Source organism: Carcharhinus amblyrhynchos, chromosome 24 (genome assembly GCF_965287045.1).
Source record: "Carcharhinus amblyrhynchos chromosome 24, sCarAmb.v2.hapA, whole genome shotgun sequence".
Taxonomy (NCBI): Eukaryota; Metazoa; Chordata; class Chondrichthyes; order Carcharhiniformes; family Carcharhinidae; genus Carcharhinus; species Carcharhinus amblyrhynchos.
The window spans coordinates 33469196-33487436 of NC_137347.1; the positions used below are offsets into that span (position 1 = coordinate 33469196).

The following is an 18241-nucleotide window of genomic DNA, read 5'->3' on the forward strand; positions in this document are numbered from 1 at the left end:
TCTGTTTTGCCGGCAGTTGCCTTTTCCCCAAACACTGGATAAAGCTGCACTCCTGTGTTCAACTTTATATCCACCATTTGTGGAACGTTATACTCTCTATCAGGCTATAGAAATACCGTGACGAAATAGGAAGCAATTTATATCAGTAGTGAAGGGTTGGCAAAGCAGGCTCTATTCTCCTGGATGGTGTTTCTAGTGAATCCACTCAAGACCCACATACTGTGTGAAGCCTCCTCATTTCTGGGCAGCATGATGGTAAAGCATTGCTGCCTCACAGCGCCAAGGAGCCGGGTTCAATTCCGGCCTTGGGTCACTGTCTATGTTGAGTTTGCACGTTCTCCTCCTGTCTGTGTGGGTTTCCTCCAGTTTCCTTCCACAGTCCCAAAAACGTGCTGGTCGGGTGCACTGGCCATGCTAAATTCCCCCTCAGTGAACCTGAACAGGTGCCAGAGTGTGGTGGCTAGAGGATTTTCACAGTAACTTCATTACAGTGTTAAGGTAAAAGTACTTGTGACACTAATAAATAAACTAAAAAAAAACCAGTCAAAAGAACTGCAGGTTAGGTGGATTTGCCATGCTAAATTGCCCCTTAGTGTCCCAAAATGTTCAGGTTAGGAGGATTAGCAGGGTAAATGTGTGGGATTACAAGGATAGAGACTGGGTGGGGGTGCTGTTGGAGAGTCAGTCCAGACTCAATGGGCCAAATGGCCTCCTTCTGCACTGTTGGGATTCTATGATTCTCTCTCACAGGTGCCACTCTCTGCCTCTTTCCATATGGGCGTGCTGCTTCTGTCAGGCATGACCCGTATCCTGCTTCTGTCAACGATGCCCACATTGCCTCTTACGCAGTTCCAATGTTTCTAATGACAACACGTGCCTCACAAAACAAAAGGCACTTTTCACCCTCGTACAGAACACTCACTGCCTCAGCAAACACTTACAGTGAAGAGGGAAACCGGAGCTCGATTTCCCTCAAGAGGGAACGGCTCTCTGATCCCGGAGTTGCTGCACCAACTTTTTTTGGTAACTTAGTGGCTGAAGCAATGCGCAAGGAGCAGTTTTCTCTTTCTTGTCAAAATACATGAAAAACCTCAGTACTGTTCCCTTTCGGAGCCTCTCCTACACTCTGGGACAGTGTCCACACGCACCTGTTAGCGAGTTCTTTGTTCACTGCCAAGAACAGCCTTTATAATTATCAAATGTAACTAAATTCTCAAAGAGGGATTGTACCCAAAACACGATCAATCTTTTCTCCTTTTAGTTATGGTCTGAGCTACTTGATATTTCTTTATTTTAATCACATTTCTGTGGTTTGGGCTTTGACTGTTTTCCTTTATTTTTCTCGAAATAAACCAATACGCCCTCTTCCTCCTATTCCCATCGCTAAAGTTTCTTTCTCTCATTTTTTCTTTCCCCACAACTTTCCGGAATCCTTTATCTCTGTCAGTTTCCCTATGATCTTCACAGGTTGATTCCGGGGGTGAAAGGGGTTGATGTACGAGGAGAGATTAAACAGTTTGGGCCTGTACTTGCTGGAGAGGGGATCCGATCGAGGTATATAAAATTCTAAAAGGGATTGATAAAGTAAATGTTTCCTCTTATGGGGCAATCTCGAACAAGAAGGATGGGATGAGAGGCGGTAGGTTTAAAGCTGAGATGAGGGAGAACTATTTCTCGCAGAGGGTGGTGAATTTTTGGAACTTGCTGCCCCATAGCGCAGTGGAGTCTGAATCACTGGTTTCAAGAAGGCAAAAGATATATTTCGAATAAAAAAAGGGAAAGATGGATACGGGGAACTGGTGGGAATGTGGATTTGAGACCGGGCAGAGATCAGCCATGATCTGAGTGACTGGCGGAGAAGGTTCGAAGGGCTGAATGTGCCTACTTCCGCTCCTAATTCCTCTGTTCAGGTCCCTTAGAACTGAAGGTGTGGTTCTCCCAATTCCCATTTCCCCCGGATTTGTTTCGCTTGCCACCTCGCTTTTTCAATTCTTATTTCTCAATAAAAAACAAGTATGAGAAACGGTGGGGAGGATCTCACTGAGGAGGCAGGACCAAACTTGCAAGGGTCCCCAATTCTGCTGCGCAGATCTAATGTAGCTTACATTCTTACCATGATAACCAGGAGTATATTCTGGAAGTCATTGGGAAAACCCAGTGTGTAGGAGCAGTACAGAGCATAATTCCCTTCCAGCAGCTGAAAGCAGAGTTCATTTGAATTTTAGAATCATTTGAAATACAAGAATATATAATACAGAAAAAAACAAATATATGACCCTATGACTCTCATGCAGGACAGTTATTCATAGATCATAGAAACCCCTACGGTGCAGAAAGAGGCCCTTTGAGTCTGCACCGAACACAATCCCACCCAGGCCCTACCCCCATATCCCTACATATTATATCCACTAATCTCTCTAACCTACGCATCCCTGAACACTAAAGAGCAATTTCTTAGCATGGCCAATCAACCTAACCTGCACATCTTTGGGCTGTGGGAGGAAACTGGAGCACCCGGAGGAAACTCATGCATGGGAGAGTCAGCCATATAGCTGAATGCACTTGTCAATAATGTGTAAATTTAAAGCCATCCAACTTGCCTTTCTCTCCCCACTTCTTTGTTTTAAAGCTGGGAACTAATTTGATAGGCAAATTTTAAACAAATTCCCACTGCAGTAAACTCTTTACAGATTTACCTGTAACTCATGCAATGTTAGTTTGCTGTCAGTCGGTAATTCTTTATAGCTTGAGCGGTTATGATATGGTGACACAGTGGTTAGCATTGCTGCCTCACAGGGACCAGGGCTCAATTCCGGTGTTGGGTCACTGTCTATGGGAAGTCTGTACATTCTCCCTGTGTCTGCGTGGGTTTTCTCCGGGTACTCCCGCTTCCTCCCACAGTCCAAAGATGTGCGGGTTAGGTGGATTGGCCATGCTAAATTGCCTCTTAGTGTCCAAGAATAGATAGATTAGCCATGGTAAATACGTATGGTAATGGCGATAGGGTGAAGGGAGCGGGCTTGGGTAAGATGCTCTTTGGGAGAGTTGGTGCAGACTCGATGGGCCGAATGGCCACTTTCTTATTTGTAGGAATTCTATGATTTAACATGTACTGCTGCCCTTGATGTACCTACAAAATTTCACTAGCACAGGAACATTAGCATAGAGACGTCTGCAGGATTATTTGCGGTGAATGATTAACATGTGTGTGCAATATTCTCACAAATAAGGAAGTGGTTAAAATTTTGTCCCATTTCCAACTTCCCTCTTCGCTCCTTGAGCATGTCACCATTGCCCAGATCCAGGCTGTTCCTGTTTGAATTGCTAATATTCCACCTCTCCCACGGCACTGAAACAAATAACATTCGCTAGGAGTGTGACCATGGTGCTTTCTCCCTGCTAATCCTCTTTGACCAGACACACGAGAGTCGGGATTTTACGCCTGCGTTCATCGTGGGTACAACCGGTGGCATGGCTGCAAAATCCCGCGAGAGTCACGAAAGAACTTGGCTGGCGAGAACTTCTTTTCAGATCTCCCCCACCCCCATCCCCAGTAACAGAATGAGGTCCTCACCTAGAAAGGTCAAGGCACCTCATTTATATAAATTAGAATGTTGTTAACGGGCTTCCTGCCATATATCTCCCCACACTGGCATTTATAACAGGTTGTTATAAATGGGAACTAGGCAGTGGAGGGTCCTGGTGGGGGCACACAGGCACATACAGCCCCCGAGGCAGTGCAAAAGGGGGGCAGTTCTTGGGGGGGCTCTCATTGGAGAGCTGTATTTTGTTCCTTAACTCGGAGATCGGGGCACCCTCTATCTCAGGATTCCCAGCATTTTCCAGCCCCGTCCCGCCAGCCTGGCAGAGTGCTGTCAATGTGGCAGAAGAACCAACTGTGCCAGCTGCAAAAAAAGGGCAAATGCTTCCCATGGAGTTAGCTTGTAGATCAGCCATGATCTGATGGAATAGCAGAGCAGGCCCGAGGGGCTGAACGGCCTCATCCAGTTCCTTTGCTCCTATCTTGTCTCTGTTTCACAGTTGTCCTCCAACATCCAGCTCAGTCAGACTGGCCTCATCTACCAACCTACCATACACAGCATCACTTACAATTCCCTCCCTAACAGCACTATGGGTGTAGCTACACCACGGCCGGGATTCTCCGACTTTGCCCGAAGTCTTGCCTTTGCTGCGATTCTTTGGTCCCACCATTGTGAACGGAGATTTGACTGAGCGCTGGTAGTGGGGGCAGGGTGTGCGAGGCCAGAGAATCTAGCTCATGTGGACTGTTCAAGAAAGCAACTCACCATCACCTTCTCAGGGGTAATTATGGATGGGCAGTAAATGCCGGCCTGGCCAGCGATACCCACATCCAAAGAACAAGTAAGAAAAGAAGCAGCTCGTCTTTCTACACAGAAGTCTACTCGGAAGGTCACCGTCTGTGTGGAGTTTGCACATTCTCCTCGTGTCTGCGTGGGTTTCCTCCGGGTACTCCGGTTTCCTCCCACAGTCCAAAGATGTGCGGGTTAGGTTGATTGGCCATGCTAAAATTGCCCCTTACTGTCCTGAGATGTGTAGGTTAGAGGGATTAGCGGGTAAATGTGTAGGGATATGGGGGTAGGGATTGTAGTCGGTGCCGACTCGATGGGCCGAAGGGCCTGTTTCTGCACTGTAGGGTTCTACGATCTATGATCTAAATCCTCCGCGGACTCATCCTTGGTCATATCTACAGGCTGCCTCTTGGACAGACACACTGAGGACACTCATTCCTATCTCTTCACTGGCTCTCTCAACTCCTCCACAGCCTCTACCCTACCAAACGCCTGGATATCCCCCTCCCGGCTAAAACCTGGATAGTCCCGAGATCTGCCTTTTTGATATAAAAGTTGTACACTCTCCATCCCATTCCTTGGTCAGTGAAGCAGATGGAAGCAGACCCTTCACCTGATCAGCATCCTGTCGGACGGACAGTTGAGTGAGCGCTCACCCTACACTTCTCTATCACAAATACTGCACCAAAAACCCTCCAGCCAAGTTGGGCCAAAGGGCCTGTTTCCATTCTGTAAACCTCTATGGCCAAGTTTGAGACTGTTTAATGAGTAAATTCAGCAAGAACAATTTGAGATTTTTTTTTTGGACACTTTGTTCAGTAATATTACATCTTACCATAAAAGCCAAGGATGTAAACAGGAAGCCAATGATCAGCTTTACGTAAGGCCCGTGACTCATTACAAGTTTCAATCCTTTCCAAAAGGAGTAGGATTTCTGTGCCTTCCTCGTGCACGGTTCTGGAAACAAAAATCACAGTACGTTACTAAAAAGATGTTAAAACCAGTTGTATAGTGAAATTCTTAGAGTAATGATACATAATTTCTTTTCCTGTGCTATTTTAAAGGTGTTAAACTCACAAAGTACGTGAGTGGCACGGTGGCAGAGTGGTTAGCACTGCTGCCTCATAACACCAGGGACCCGGGTTCAATTCCAGCTTCCGGTGACTATCTGTCTGGAGTTTGCACATTCTCCCTGGGTCTGTGTGGGTTTCCTCTGGGGTGTTCTGAATTCCTCCCACAGTCTGAAGATGTGCTGGTTAGGTTGACTGGCTGGGCTAAATTGCCCCTTAGTGTCAGAGGGACTAGCTAAGACAAATACATGGGATTAGAGTCTGGGTGGAATTGTGGTTGGCGCAGGCTTGATGGGCCAAAGGGTCTCCTTCTGCACAGGAGGATTCTATTTTATCTCATATATTAGACACATGAAGAGCTTTGACCATAATTTCTATCCAAATACAACTCACTCACACTTGCACTGGAATATTGCCCTTCCCTGGGCAATACTACATCCAGAAAGTCATTTCTCCAGTGCTACAGTACCAGCAGCATTTTATTGAAGGCACAGAACAGAATTAGAGCTATACAGAGAGAGCATTTTGGAGCTTTCCAGTGAAGATGGCCATGTTGAAAGGAGTTCTGTAAGCTAAGTTCCACTGCTCAGTACTGTTCTTGACCGCGGGAATGACTGTTAGCACCAGGAAATAATCTTTTTGTATCTTTTCCCCACTGTTGGCAGAATCAACACCCTGCCCCATGTCAGGGTGACAGCGTGATTAAGTAGGACTGTTGTGGTTTAGGAGCAGCAACCGCTTTCAAACCCGTTTACCAGTCAACTCGCAATAACGAACATGATGTGGAAATGCTTCAAACCGCCTGCAAGCAGTGTCGTATTGCAAAGATCGTGCCTGGTTGTGTTTCGGTTCCTGGCTGCCACACCTCGTGGCCCCAAGCAAAGTTTGTCAAACACCTGCTCATGAAGATGACAGCATTTTACACGCACCTGCTTTTTTTTTTAAAATCATGGGCCTTTTAAGTTTAAATAGCAGGGGAGTGGGTGTACTTCCACTGGCTGCAGCCCAGAAAAGATCAGCCATGAAGTGCAGTAACATTTTAGATTGAAATAGTAGTATCTTGTACATAAGAGGGAAGTATCTATAAGCTATACTTAGTGGAGGGTGGACAAAACATAGAACATTACAGCACAGTACAGGCCCTTTGGCCCTCAATGTTGTACAGAGCTTTGTCCAATCCCAAGATCAAGCTATCCCCTCCCTATAATTCTGGTGTGCTCCTAAAGTGTCCGAATCCACTATCACAGCAGGCAGTGCATTCCACACCCCAACCACTCTCTGAGTGAAGGATCTACCTTGGACATCCCTCCTATATCTCCCACCATGAACCTTATAGTTAGGCCCCCGACAGCTACATCCACCCGAGGAAAAAATCTCTGCACGTCCACCCTATCTATCCCCCTCATCATCTCATAAACCTCTATTAAGTCGCCTCTCATCCTCCTCCGCTCCAAAGAGAAAAGCCCCAGCTCCCTCCACCTTTCCTCATAAGACCTTCCCTCCAAACCAGGCAGCATCCTGGTAAAAAAGATTCATTAGATTGAATAATTACTCAGACACTTGATTTGGTTTGTATAATAAAAGCAAAGCAATTTTGGAGGAGATTATAATAATTGCTCTTTTTGAATCAAATGCATTACGGATTGGAATTCATTCATTGCCCTAGCGACCGGGGGCAAACCCCCAGATCACTATATGGGCCTTGGAGTGAAACCTTTCATTACCAACACCTCGGATCGTTATCATAGAATCCCTAAAGTGCAGAAGGTGGCCATTCAGCCCATTGAGTCTGCACCGACTACAATCCCACCCAGGCCTTATTCCTGCAACCCCACACATTTACCCCCCTTATCCCCCTGACACCAAGGGGTAATTTATCACGGCCAATCAACCTAATCCTGTGGGAGGAAACCGGAGCACTCGGAGGAAATCCACGCAGATATGGGGAGAATGTGCAAACCTCGCATAGGCAGTGACCCGAGGCCGGAATTGAACCCGGGTCGCTGGCGCTGTGTGGTACTGTGCCACTGCACCGCCCCACTTTGTGTTCACACTTGATTCTGGATGCAAACAGCAGTGAAAGAAAGTAGGAGGAAACCAGCTATGGGGGAAACTGTGAGCAAATTTAAAAGGCAGACAGACAGACAGGGCCCATAATGTACTCCTTGCTGACTTGGAAACCTGGCCCCAGACGAGGAAAGCCCACTTCCCCTAATCCGGACAAAGCAAGAACTGAAGTGAATTGACCTCAGGGGGCGTGACTGTGCTAAAGATGAATGGATGAGACACAAGGCTGCACCAGTCCCCTTCGGCCTACTTGTCTTTTCTCAATCTCTTTCTTTTTAAATAAGTCTATCTCATTACTTAGCGAGTCTAGGTCGTTGCCTATTTATTTAGTCTTTTGTTCCAGGAAGTTGTTACTTTTTAAACAAGTATTGACTTTATAATTTCTCTTGAAAGTTGGTGTCTGCCAACCAATTAAACACTGCAAGAATCTATAAAGAGCCAGGCGAGGGGGAAATATTTTAGGCCTCCTTGACGCAGTGCAGCTCAGGTTTCAGGTGGTGAACAGTTTGTGTTTGTTGTGGGAGGTTACAAAACTGTGTGTACTTTTCCAAAGAATTCAAATAGTCCGTCTCACCCTGGTCTTGAATGAAGAAACTGAAAGGTTCGTGACTGCAAGCAAATGAGAGCTTCTTTTTTTTTTCTCCAAGTACTCATCCTCAATCTTGCAAAATGTCGCACTCTGATGCAGATTGTCACGGCTGATACTCAGCGCCGAAGGGGTAAGATCTGTGTGTCTGTGGGGAACCCAGCAGAAGAGCTGGCACAGGCATGATGGGCCAAATGGCCTCTCGGCCGTGTCAGTCTGGTACTGTATGAGGTAGTCGCAAGGTAGTATGTGTGATTGGATTACTGAGTACTCCGGTGTGCAGCTGAAGGCAGTTACATTCTGAAGGGATTACATCTGTGACAACAACAGAGGCTGCTGGGGAAACCTGGCAACATCTCAGAGTCCCAGAATCCTGACAGTACATTGCGCCTGCTCTGATAATAATCCCACCCAGGTCCTGTTCCTGTAGCCCCGTGTATTTACCCTGCTAATCCCCCTGACACTAAGGGTGAAATTTAGCCTGGCCAATCAGCCTAACCTGCACACCTTTGGACTGCGGGAGGAAACCGCGGCACCCAGAGGAAAACCACGCAGACACGGGGAGAATGTGCAAACTCCACACAGACAATGACCCGAGGCTGGAACTGAACCCGGGTCTCTTGTGCTGTGAGGCAGCACTGCTAACCACTGTGCCGCCCATACAGCAGAAGAAAAATCCGAATGATCTGTAGGGAGAGAGAAACTGAGTAACCTGCTCCTGTCCACTTGACTCTTCAATGGAACTAAAAGGGGGGGGCGGGGAAATGTACTGGATTTAAATAGCAAATTTAACCACAAGAGACAAATGGCTATGTGCATGTGTGAGGGGAAGGTTTTTGCATTGAGACAAAAAATGTCTGGGATATAGGAAAAAGGGAGGTCACAGTCTAATGTTGTTGAACTTGGAGATCATTCCAGCACAAGGTAAAGCTGAACAGTAAAATGGTCCACACTAGAATAATCTGATATATTTGTATCTTGTCCTTCATTTATTACCATCACTTTACACCTATCGAATATTTTAATTCTTTAAGTAAACATAGTTGAACACTGCCAATAGCAGCCAGGTGCAGAACAAAAGACAGTCATTGAGAACAGGCTGATCCAGTTCCCTGGACACAATGCATGGAATTCAAAATCCTGCTTTATAAATCCCACTGAAGCCTAACTGTGTCCCCTCCCAATGACCTCCTCCAGTCGGACGTTCTCCATTTCGTTGCCACTTCCCATTCAGCTGCACTCCTGTTTTGACTCAAATTCGCGAGCTGAAGCGCTCCATTTTGCTGCTGTGCACCCTGTACTGAAAAGCCGATTCCACTAAATCATCACCGTCTGCCACTGTGAAGCACCTCGAGGCAATGATATGCTCAGCTGACACTGTCACAACACCTTTACATAAGAACATAAGAAATAGGAGCAGGAGTAGGCCATCTAGCCCTTCGAGCCTGCCCCGCCATTCGATCATGGCTGATCTGTCGTGGCTCAGTTCCACTTTCCCGCCCTCTCCCCATAACCCTTAATCCCCTCTCTTATCAAAAACCCATCAACCAGCGTCTGAAAAATATTTAGCGAGGCAGCCTCCACCACTTCAACGGGCAGAGAATTCCAGAGATTCACCACCCTTTGAGTGAAGAAGTTCCTCCTCAACTCCGTTCTAAACCGCCCCCCCTTTATCTTGAGGCTGTGCCCCCTAGTCCTACTGTCCTTTCTGAGCGGGAAGAGTCTCTCCACCTCTATCCTATCCATCCCATTCATCATCTTATACGTCTCAATGAGATCTCCCCTCATTCTTCTAAACTCTAACGAGTACAAGCCTAATTTATTCAGCCTCTCCTCATAGCTCAACCCCCTCAACTCCGGTATCAGCCTAGTAAACCTCCTCTGCACTCCCTCCAAGGCCAAAATATCCTTGCGTAAGTACGGCGCCCAAAACTGCACACGGTACTCCAGCTGCGGTCTCACCAATGCCCTATACAGCTGCAGCAAGACCTCCCTACTTTCATATTCAATCCCCCTCGCTATGAAGGCCAGCAGCCCATTCGCCTTCCTGACCACCTGCTGCACCTGCAGGCTGGGTTTTTGCGACTCATGCACAAAGACCCCGAGGTCCCTCTGCACCGTCGCCTGCTGCAGTTTTTCGCCACGTAAGTAATAATCCTTCCTACCATTCTTCCTACCAAAGTGGACCACCTCACACTTGCCAACATTAAATTCCATTTGCCAGTTCCTGGTCCACTCGCCCAGCCTATCTAGATCCTTCTGTAGACTCTCCATACCCTCCGCACAATTTGCCTTTCCACCAATCTTGGTGTCATCAGCAAATTTCGACACCCTACACTCGGTTCCCTCCTCCAGGTCATCTATATAAATGGTAAATAGCTGAGGCCCCAGCACCGACCCCTGGGGCACTCCACTAGTCACCATCCGCCAATCCGAATAGCACCCATTGACCCCCACTCTCTGCCTCCTATTTGACAACCAACCCTCTATCCACACTAACACCCGACCCCCAACTCCGTGTCCCCTGACCTTCTGCAATAACCTCTTGTGAGGTACCTTGTCAAACGTGTTTACTGTCTCGGCAAAACCAGTCACGTTGGAAAGCTGGTGGGTGGGGGGAGCGAATGGAAGAAAAATACAATGTGAAAGGAAGAGAAAGAAATACAAAGATAAAGAACAAAAGAAAGTGGGGGGGCCGGGACCCTCCCTCTCCTTGCGGGGGGAGGGGGGGGGGGGGGGGGGGCAGGACCCTCCACCACCCCCCACCCTCCCCACCCCCAGGGGGAGGGGGGGGTCCCAGGACCCTCCACCTCACCCTTCCCCGGGGAACCAGAACCCTCTGCCCCCCTCCCCCGCCCCGCTCCGGGGGGGCCAGGACCCTCCTCCCTCGGGGGGCCACCACCCTCCACTCCCTGGGGGGGGGGGGGGGTCGGGACCCTCCAGCTCCCCCCTCCCCGGGGAGCCGGAACCCTCCGCCCCTCTCCTCCCTGAGGGGGCCAAGACCCTCCGGCCCACCTCCCGCCCCAGAGGGCAGGGACCCTCTGCCCTCCCCTCCCTGGGGGGCTGGGACCCTCCAGCTGCCCCCCCCTCCTCCGCTGCTGTGGATGGAGACCTGGCTGAGTGCCAGATTCTTCCTTCGCGCTGACAGATGGTGCCAGGATCCAATATATCTGGCCATTATATTGATCAGACCAAACCATTCCTGGAAGCTTTCTTCAAACATCACATAACTCGCAAATCATTAACTAATAATAATTTCTAAAATAGTCACAGTGACGGGTGAGTTTAATTCATGAACTGGGAATATAAGGTGCTCGTTGCTACTGAAAGCAAGAACTGCAGCAGTTCAAGAAGATAGCTCACCAGCATGTCCCAAGGGCAACCAGGGATGGGTAATAAATGCTGGCCAGCCAGCGATGCCCATCTCTCATGAATGAATTTTTTTTTAAAGTTTCACTGAGGAACATAAATGCAAAATTCCAGGGGGATATTTTTAAATATAGTTCCACCATCTATTATATACATGAATGAAAATTATTTACCTTCTCTTTCCCGGACTCCAGCAAACAAAATTACGGTGCACAGAATATAAACTCCGCCAATAACTCCAGCTGCCGTCATGTATGCGCTTTTCTGTACAAAGAGAACAGGAAACCGTGGTTTTTCAGACAATTAATCAAAACTCACACATGATAGTTTCCTATTTTCCACATTTGGAATTCCAGTGTTGAGCGAGTGGCTTTTAAACTGAGATGAATGACCTCCTGTAACCACAAGCATCTTCCTACATGCCCAGGTATGATGCCAATCAGTGTCAAGGGCAATCATTCTAACCTCATCTCTGGAGTTCAGCTCTTTTGCCCATATTTGGATTAAGGCTGTAATGAGGTCAGGAGCTGGGTGACCCTGGTGAAACCCAAATTGAGTGTCAATGACCCCTTCCACCTCTCAACTGATTTACTCCATCTCTCATCATCTCCCAACCTTTTCAACTTGGAGACCAATCTAGTGAACGTTTGCTGTGCACCTCCTTGGTAAATAACTCCTTCCTTAACTGAGGAAACCACAATTTCACATTTGTACACTAGGTGAGGTCTCACCAAAACCCCTTCCAACTGATGATTCTTGTACTTCAAATCCCGTTGCAATAAAGGCTAAAATGCCATTTGCTTTGTTGAACTTGCATGCTAACATTTTGTGTTTCTTGTATGAATATCCCCAAGTGTCTCTGAACATCAACATTTCCAAGTTTCACACCTTTTAAAATATAATTTGATCTTCTATTCATACCACCAATATGAAGGTTCTCACACTTCTCCACAGTATACTCCATTTGTTTCCTGCTCACTTCATTGATCTATATCACTTTGCAGACTCTTGGTGTACTCCTCACAGCTCTCATTCCCACCTACTTTTGTATTGTCAGCAAATTAAGATAAACAACATTTTTCATCTAGTTCTTCAATAGAGATTGTAAATAGCTGAGGCCCCTTCACTGATTTAAATTAGCCAACTTAAAAATGTCTCACTACTCTCTACTCACCTGTCCATAAACTGATCTTCTATCCAAGCTACTAATATCATTCCCATCTCTATGAGCCCTTATTTAGAGTACTGTTATTTTGTGTGGCACCTTACCGAATGTCTTTTGGGAATCCAAGTACACCACATCTACTGGTTCCCCTTTATCTATCCTACTATTTGTATACCCAAAACACTCTAGTAGATTTATCAAATTGGATTTTCCTTTCATAAAACTATGATTATTTGTTCCAGTCATACTGTGTATTTCTAGGTGCACTGTTAAGATTTCCTTCAGATCCTATATTTTCCCATGACCGATGTCAGGCTAACTGGTCTGCAGTTCCCTGTTTTCTCTCTCCCTCCTTTTTTGAATAACATTTGCTAACTTCCACTCAAAATCTAGGGAATTTTGTTGATTTATAGCCAGCACATCCATTGTCTCTGCAGCTATACCGCTTTTAGAACCCTAAGATGTAGGCTATCGGGTGCTGGGGGACTTCTTGGATTTTAATCCCTGTTTCCCCAGTACTTTTTCTCTGTTGCTATTAATTACCTTAACTTCTTCTCTCTTGTTTGTCCCTAGGTTACCATCTATTTCTGGTATATAACTTACATCTTTTACTGTTAAGATAGAAGCAAAATACTTGTTCAATGTCTTTGTCATTTTTTAATTTCTCCATGATGATTTTTCTTATCTTTGCTTCTAAGAGACCAATGTTTACTTTAGCTACTCCCTTCCTTTTTATGTACTTGTAAAATCTCTTACAACCTGCTTTTGTATTTTTGATTAATTGACTCAATTCTAGTTTTTGTTCCCTTTTTAAAATCAACTTGTTGGTGGACATTTGTTGGTTACAAAAGCATTCCCAACCCTCAGACTTGATACTATTCTTTGCAGCTTTATAAGTCACTTTGTTTAATCCAATACCACCCTTAACCTCTTTGGTAAGCCGTGGAAGGAGTATCCCCCACTGAGCTTTGGTTTTTTTCAAAGGAATGTATTTTTGGTGAACATTTTGAACTGTTTCTTTAAATGCTTCCCACTGTTCACCATGTCTTTTAGTCTGTTTAGGCAATCAACCACAGCCCACTTTCCCTTCATACCCACATGATTACAGAATACGGAAAGACCTGGATAGAGTGGACTTGAGGAAGATGTTTCCATTATAGGGAGAGACTAGGATCCAAGGGCAGAGCCTCAAAATAAAGGGATGACTCTTTGCAACTGAGATAAGGTAGAATTTCTTCAGCCAGAGGATGGTGAATCCATGGAATTCATTGCCACAGAAGGCTGTGGAGGCCAGGTCATTGTATGTCTTCAAGACAGAGGTAGGTAGCTTCTTGATTGTAAGGGGATATAAGATTATGGGTTAAAGTGGGCGAATGGGATTGAGGAAGTGATCAGCCATGATTGAATTGTGGAGTAGACTCGATGGACCAAATGGCCTAATTCTGCACCTGTACCTTATTGTTTTACGATTGGCTTTGTTTAAGTTTAAGATTCTTAGTTGTGATTAGTCTATGTCATTTCCAAACATAATGTGGAATTAAATTGCATTATGATCACTATTTCCTTTATCATTGCTAATTAACCCTGCCTCTGCTGTAATACACTGTTGTCAAACCTCCCCACCAATTTGTAAAACATGCAGTTGGATCTTGATATTTCTACCTTTGAAATCTGGAATACGTACCAGTTGGCTGACAGATGTGTTGGGATTGTACTGTGTAGTGTTGACGTCAAATGTGGATATTGTAGTGTTAATATCACTTTCATGAATACATGAAGCTTCAGCCCCACCTACAATCTGACCTTGTATTGCTGTTCCTAATACTGTCCCCAGCACTTCCACAGTCATACCTGCAATAGAAAATGGAAAAGCCATTAAACTCGACAGAAACCCACCTCCAAGTACCCAGAAATGGAAAAGCTAACAGGTTACCAGCTTGAGATTCCCTCAGGACCATGTAGCCTGTGTATAAAGAATGACCTGCAGGTATCTGGGGATTATAGACCTGCAGATATCTGGGCTAGGAGAATGGGCCAAAATTTGGCAGGTGGAGTTTAATGTGGATATGTGTGAGGGTATCCATTTTGGCAGAAAAAATAGAAAGGCTAATTATCACCTAAATTGAAAGCAGATTCAAAATGTGTCTGGGCAGAAGGATCTGGGTGTCTTCGTTCATGAATCACAGTAAGTGAATATGCAGGTGCAGCATGTGTAATAAAAAAGGCAAATGGGATGTTAACATTTATTGCAAAGAGACTGGAGTATAAAAGTAGAGCAGCGTTGTTGCTATTGTATAGTGTGTTGGCAAGGCTACATCTAGAGTATTGTGTCCAGTTTTGGTCTCTTTACTTGAGGAAGGATGTGGTGGCATTGGAGGCAGTTCAGAGGAGGTTCACCAGATTGATTCCAGGGATGAAAAGGTTGACATATGAGGAGAGATTAAACAGTTTGGGCTTGTACTCGCTGGAATTTAGGATGAAAGGGGATCTGATCGAGGTATATAAAATTTCAAAGGAGGTTGATAAAGTAAATGTAAACCAAATGTTTCCTCTTATGCAGCATTAGATTTAAAACTGAGATGAGGAGGAACTACTTCTCGCAGAGGATGGTGAATTTGTGGAACTCACTACCCCATAGCGTGGTGGAATCTGAATCACTGAATGGTTTCAAGAAGGAGATGGATGTATTTCTGATGAAAAAGGATAAGGAGATATGGTAACAGGTGGGGAGCTGGATTTGAGACCAGGGAGAAATCAGTCGTGATCTGATTGAATGATGGAGCAGGCTCGAAGGGGTGAATTTGCCCATTTCTGCTCCGAATTCCTATGCTCCTAATGTCAGTCTGGGGGATTCCAAGTATTAGTCATCAGGAACTTAAAAAGATTTTTTTGTTCACATCACAGATACTCCTAATTTTGTTTTCACTTCAGTATCATATTTTAGAAACCCTACAGTATAGAAGGAGGCCATTCGGTCCATCGAGACTGCACTGACAAAAATTCCACCCTATCCCCGTAACCCCACGTATTTATCCTGCTAGTCCCAGGATGCGATTTAGCGCAGACAATCAACCTAACCCGCACATCTTTCAGACTGTGGGAGGAAACTGGAGCACCCAGAGAAAACCCACGCAGACATGGGGAAAATGTGCAAACTCCACAGTCAGTCACCCAAGGCCAGAATCAATGGAGTTCCAGTTCCCAGCACCTCCACAGTCATACCTGTAACTTTAACTGAACAAACTAGATGTTTAAAAAATAAAGTTTATTCAATTTTGGGCAGGAAGGTGGCATAGCGGTTAGCACTGCTGCCTCACCGTGTCAAGGACCCGAGTTCAATTCCAGCCTTGGGTCACTGTCTGTGTGGAGTTGCACATTCTCCCCGTGTCTGCATGGGTTTCCTTCGGATGCTCCAGTTTCCTCCCATAGCTCAAAGATGTGCGTGTTAGGTAGATTGGCCGCGCTAAATTGTCAGGGGGATTAGAAGAGTAAATATGTAGGATCATGGGAATAGGGTCTGGGGTGGATTATGGTCAGTGCAGACTCAATGGGCGAAATGGCCTCCTTCTGTACTGTAAGAATTCTATAAAGAAATTATGATTTCATAAAGAAATTAGACAAAGCTCTTGGAGCTAATGGGATAAGGGATAAGGGAAAAGGGGGGTGGAAGGTGGGATCGGGATATTGAATTTGATGATCAGCCATGATCAAAATGAATGTTGGAGCAGGCTTAAAGGGCTGAATGGCCTTCTCCTGCTCACTTGAGCTTTTTTATTTTAACTTTAGTGTTTCATCCTCTTCATCAACACTCAAAGATAAAAACATCCCCAGTCAAACTTGATTTAATATAATAATTAAAACAGTGGATATTAATTGTTGCAGTTAAAACAGATGCCCCAATTAATCAGCATTCTGTTAGGTCAGTGGTCTCCAAACTCTGGTCCGGATGTGACCCGCAGGCCGCAGTTTGGAGACCCCTGTGTTAGGTAAAGCCAGAGTCACTGTTTAAAAAACCCACCATATAAATTAAAAAGGCTTACTCACGATAAGCTGTGGCAGAATCTCTTTCTTTTTGGTCTGTACTTATGAACATTGTGAGTGCAGAATAAGGTACATGGAAGCACTAAGAGAAAAACGGGAAATTTTATCTTTGAGCCACCGAAAAGAAAAACTTAAGTTTGATTTCACACTGTCACATCTACAACACAAGAGGAAAAAAACCAAGGATTAACTGCAAAGTTAAGAAACACAGCAAAGAATATCATAATGATAAAAAGTTCAAATACAGGATTATTAAGGTGAGGTAACAATCTAGAGTATTTTTAACTCATTCCTGGGACATGGGCATTGCTAGTTGGCCACATTTATTGCCCATCCCTAGTTGCCCTTGGAGGGCAGTTGAGAGTCAACCACACTGCTGTGGCTCTGGAGTCACATGTAGGCCAGACCAGGTAATGACAGCAGATTTCCTTCCCTAAAAGGCACTAATGAATCAGATGGGTTTTTCTGACAATCGACAATGGTTTCACGGTCATCACTAGATTCTTAATTCTCGGTATTGTTTATTATCAAATTCAAATTCCACCATCTGCTGTGGTGGGATTTGAACCCGAGACCTCAGAGTGATAATCTGATAGGGTAATGATCATTAAATGAGGTTAGCATTTTACCCCAGATTAATTAACTGAATTTAAATTCTTCCAACTGCGACAGTGAGCTGAACTCGTGTCTCCAGAGCATTTGTCTGTACATCTTGATAACTGGTCCAGTAACATTACACTGGGATACCATCCCTTGTAAGGAACTATGTGACAAGGTAAATCACGCTGCATGTTGGAAACACGACACAGAATCGTTACAGTGCAGAGGGAGGCCATTTGGTCCATTGAGCCTGCACCAACAGTCTCATAAGAACATAAGAAATAGGAGCAGGAGTAGGCCATCTAGCCCTTCGAGCCTGCCCCGCCATTCAATAAGATCATGGCTGATCTGAAGTGGCTCAATTCCACATTCCCACTTTCATGATGTGGAGGTGCCGGCGTTGGACTGGGGTAAACACAGTAAGAAGTCTGACAACTCCAGGTTTAAGTCCAACCAATTTATTTGATAGTAAACTCACAAGCTTTTGAGGTTCCCCTCTTCGTCAGGTGAATGGAGAGTTCTGGCCTCAGACAGAGCATATAACAGCACAGACAGTTTACAGATTACTGATTAGAATGCGAACCTTTACACCTAACCTGCTATTCAAGTCTTTACGACTTTTTTAAGACTGATTTAAGACTTGAATAGCAGGTTAGGTGTAAAGATTCGCATTCTAATCAGTAATCTGTAAATTGTCTGTGCAGTTATATGTACTGTCTGAGGCCAGAACTCTCCTTTCACCTGATGAAGAGGGGGACCTCGAAAGCTTGTGAGTTTACTATCAGATAAATTGGTTGGACTTAAACCTGGTGTTGTCAGACTTCCAACAGTCTCACCCAGACCTTATCTCCCTACGCATTTACCCTGCCAATCCTCCTGAAGCTAAGGAACAATTTAGCACGGCCAATGCACCTAACGTGCACATCTTTAGAATGTGGGAGGAAATCGCAGCTTCTGGAGGAAACCCAAGTTGACACAGGGAGAATGTGCAAACTCCACACAAACAGTGACC

General features: G+C 45.4%; 1 protein-coding gene across 2 annotated transcripts in view; it reads right to left on the reverse strand.

The window, feature by feature from the left end:
• mfsd2ab (MFSD2 lysolipid transporter A, lysophospholipid b) overlaps window positions 1–18241 on the reverse strand; it is a 63876-nt gene that overhangs the window by 12171 nt on the left and 33464 nt on the right. For both annotated transcript variants that reach the window (XM_080211111.1, XM_080211110.1), the window contains exons 5-9: window positions 16633–16711; window positions 14273–14439; window positions 11597–11687; window positions 5167–5288; window positions 2114–2197 (exon numbers count right to left, since the gene is read on the reverse strand). In XM_080211111.1, the coding sequence (XP_080067237.1) occupies window positions 2114–2197; window positions 5167–5288; window positions 11597–11687; window positions 14273–14439; window positions 16633–16711 (543 nt within the window). The remainder of the gene's footprint in view (window positions 1–2113; window positions 2198–5166; window positions 5289–11596; window positions 11688–14272; window positions 14440–16632; window positions 16712–18241) is intronic.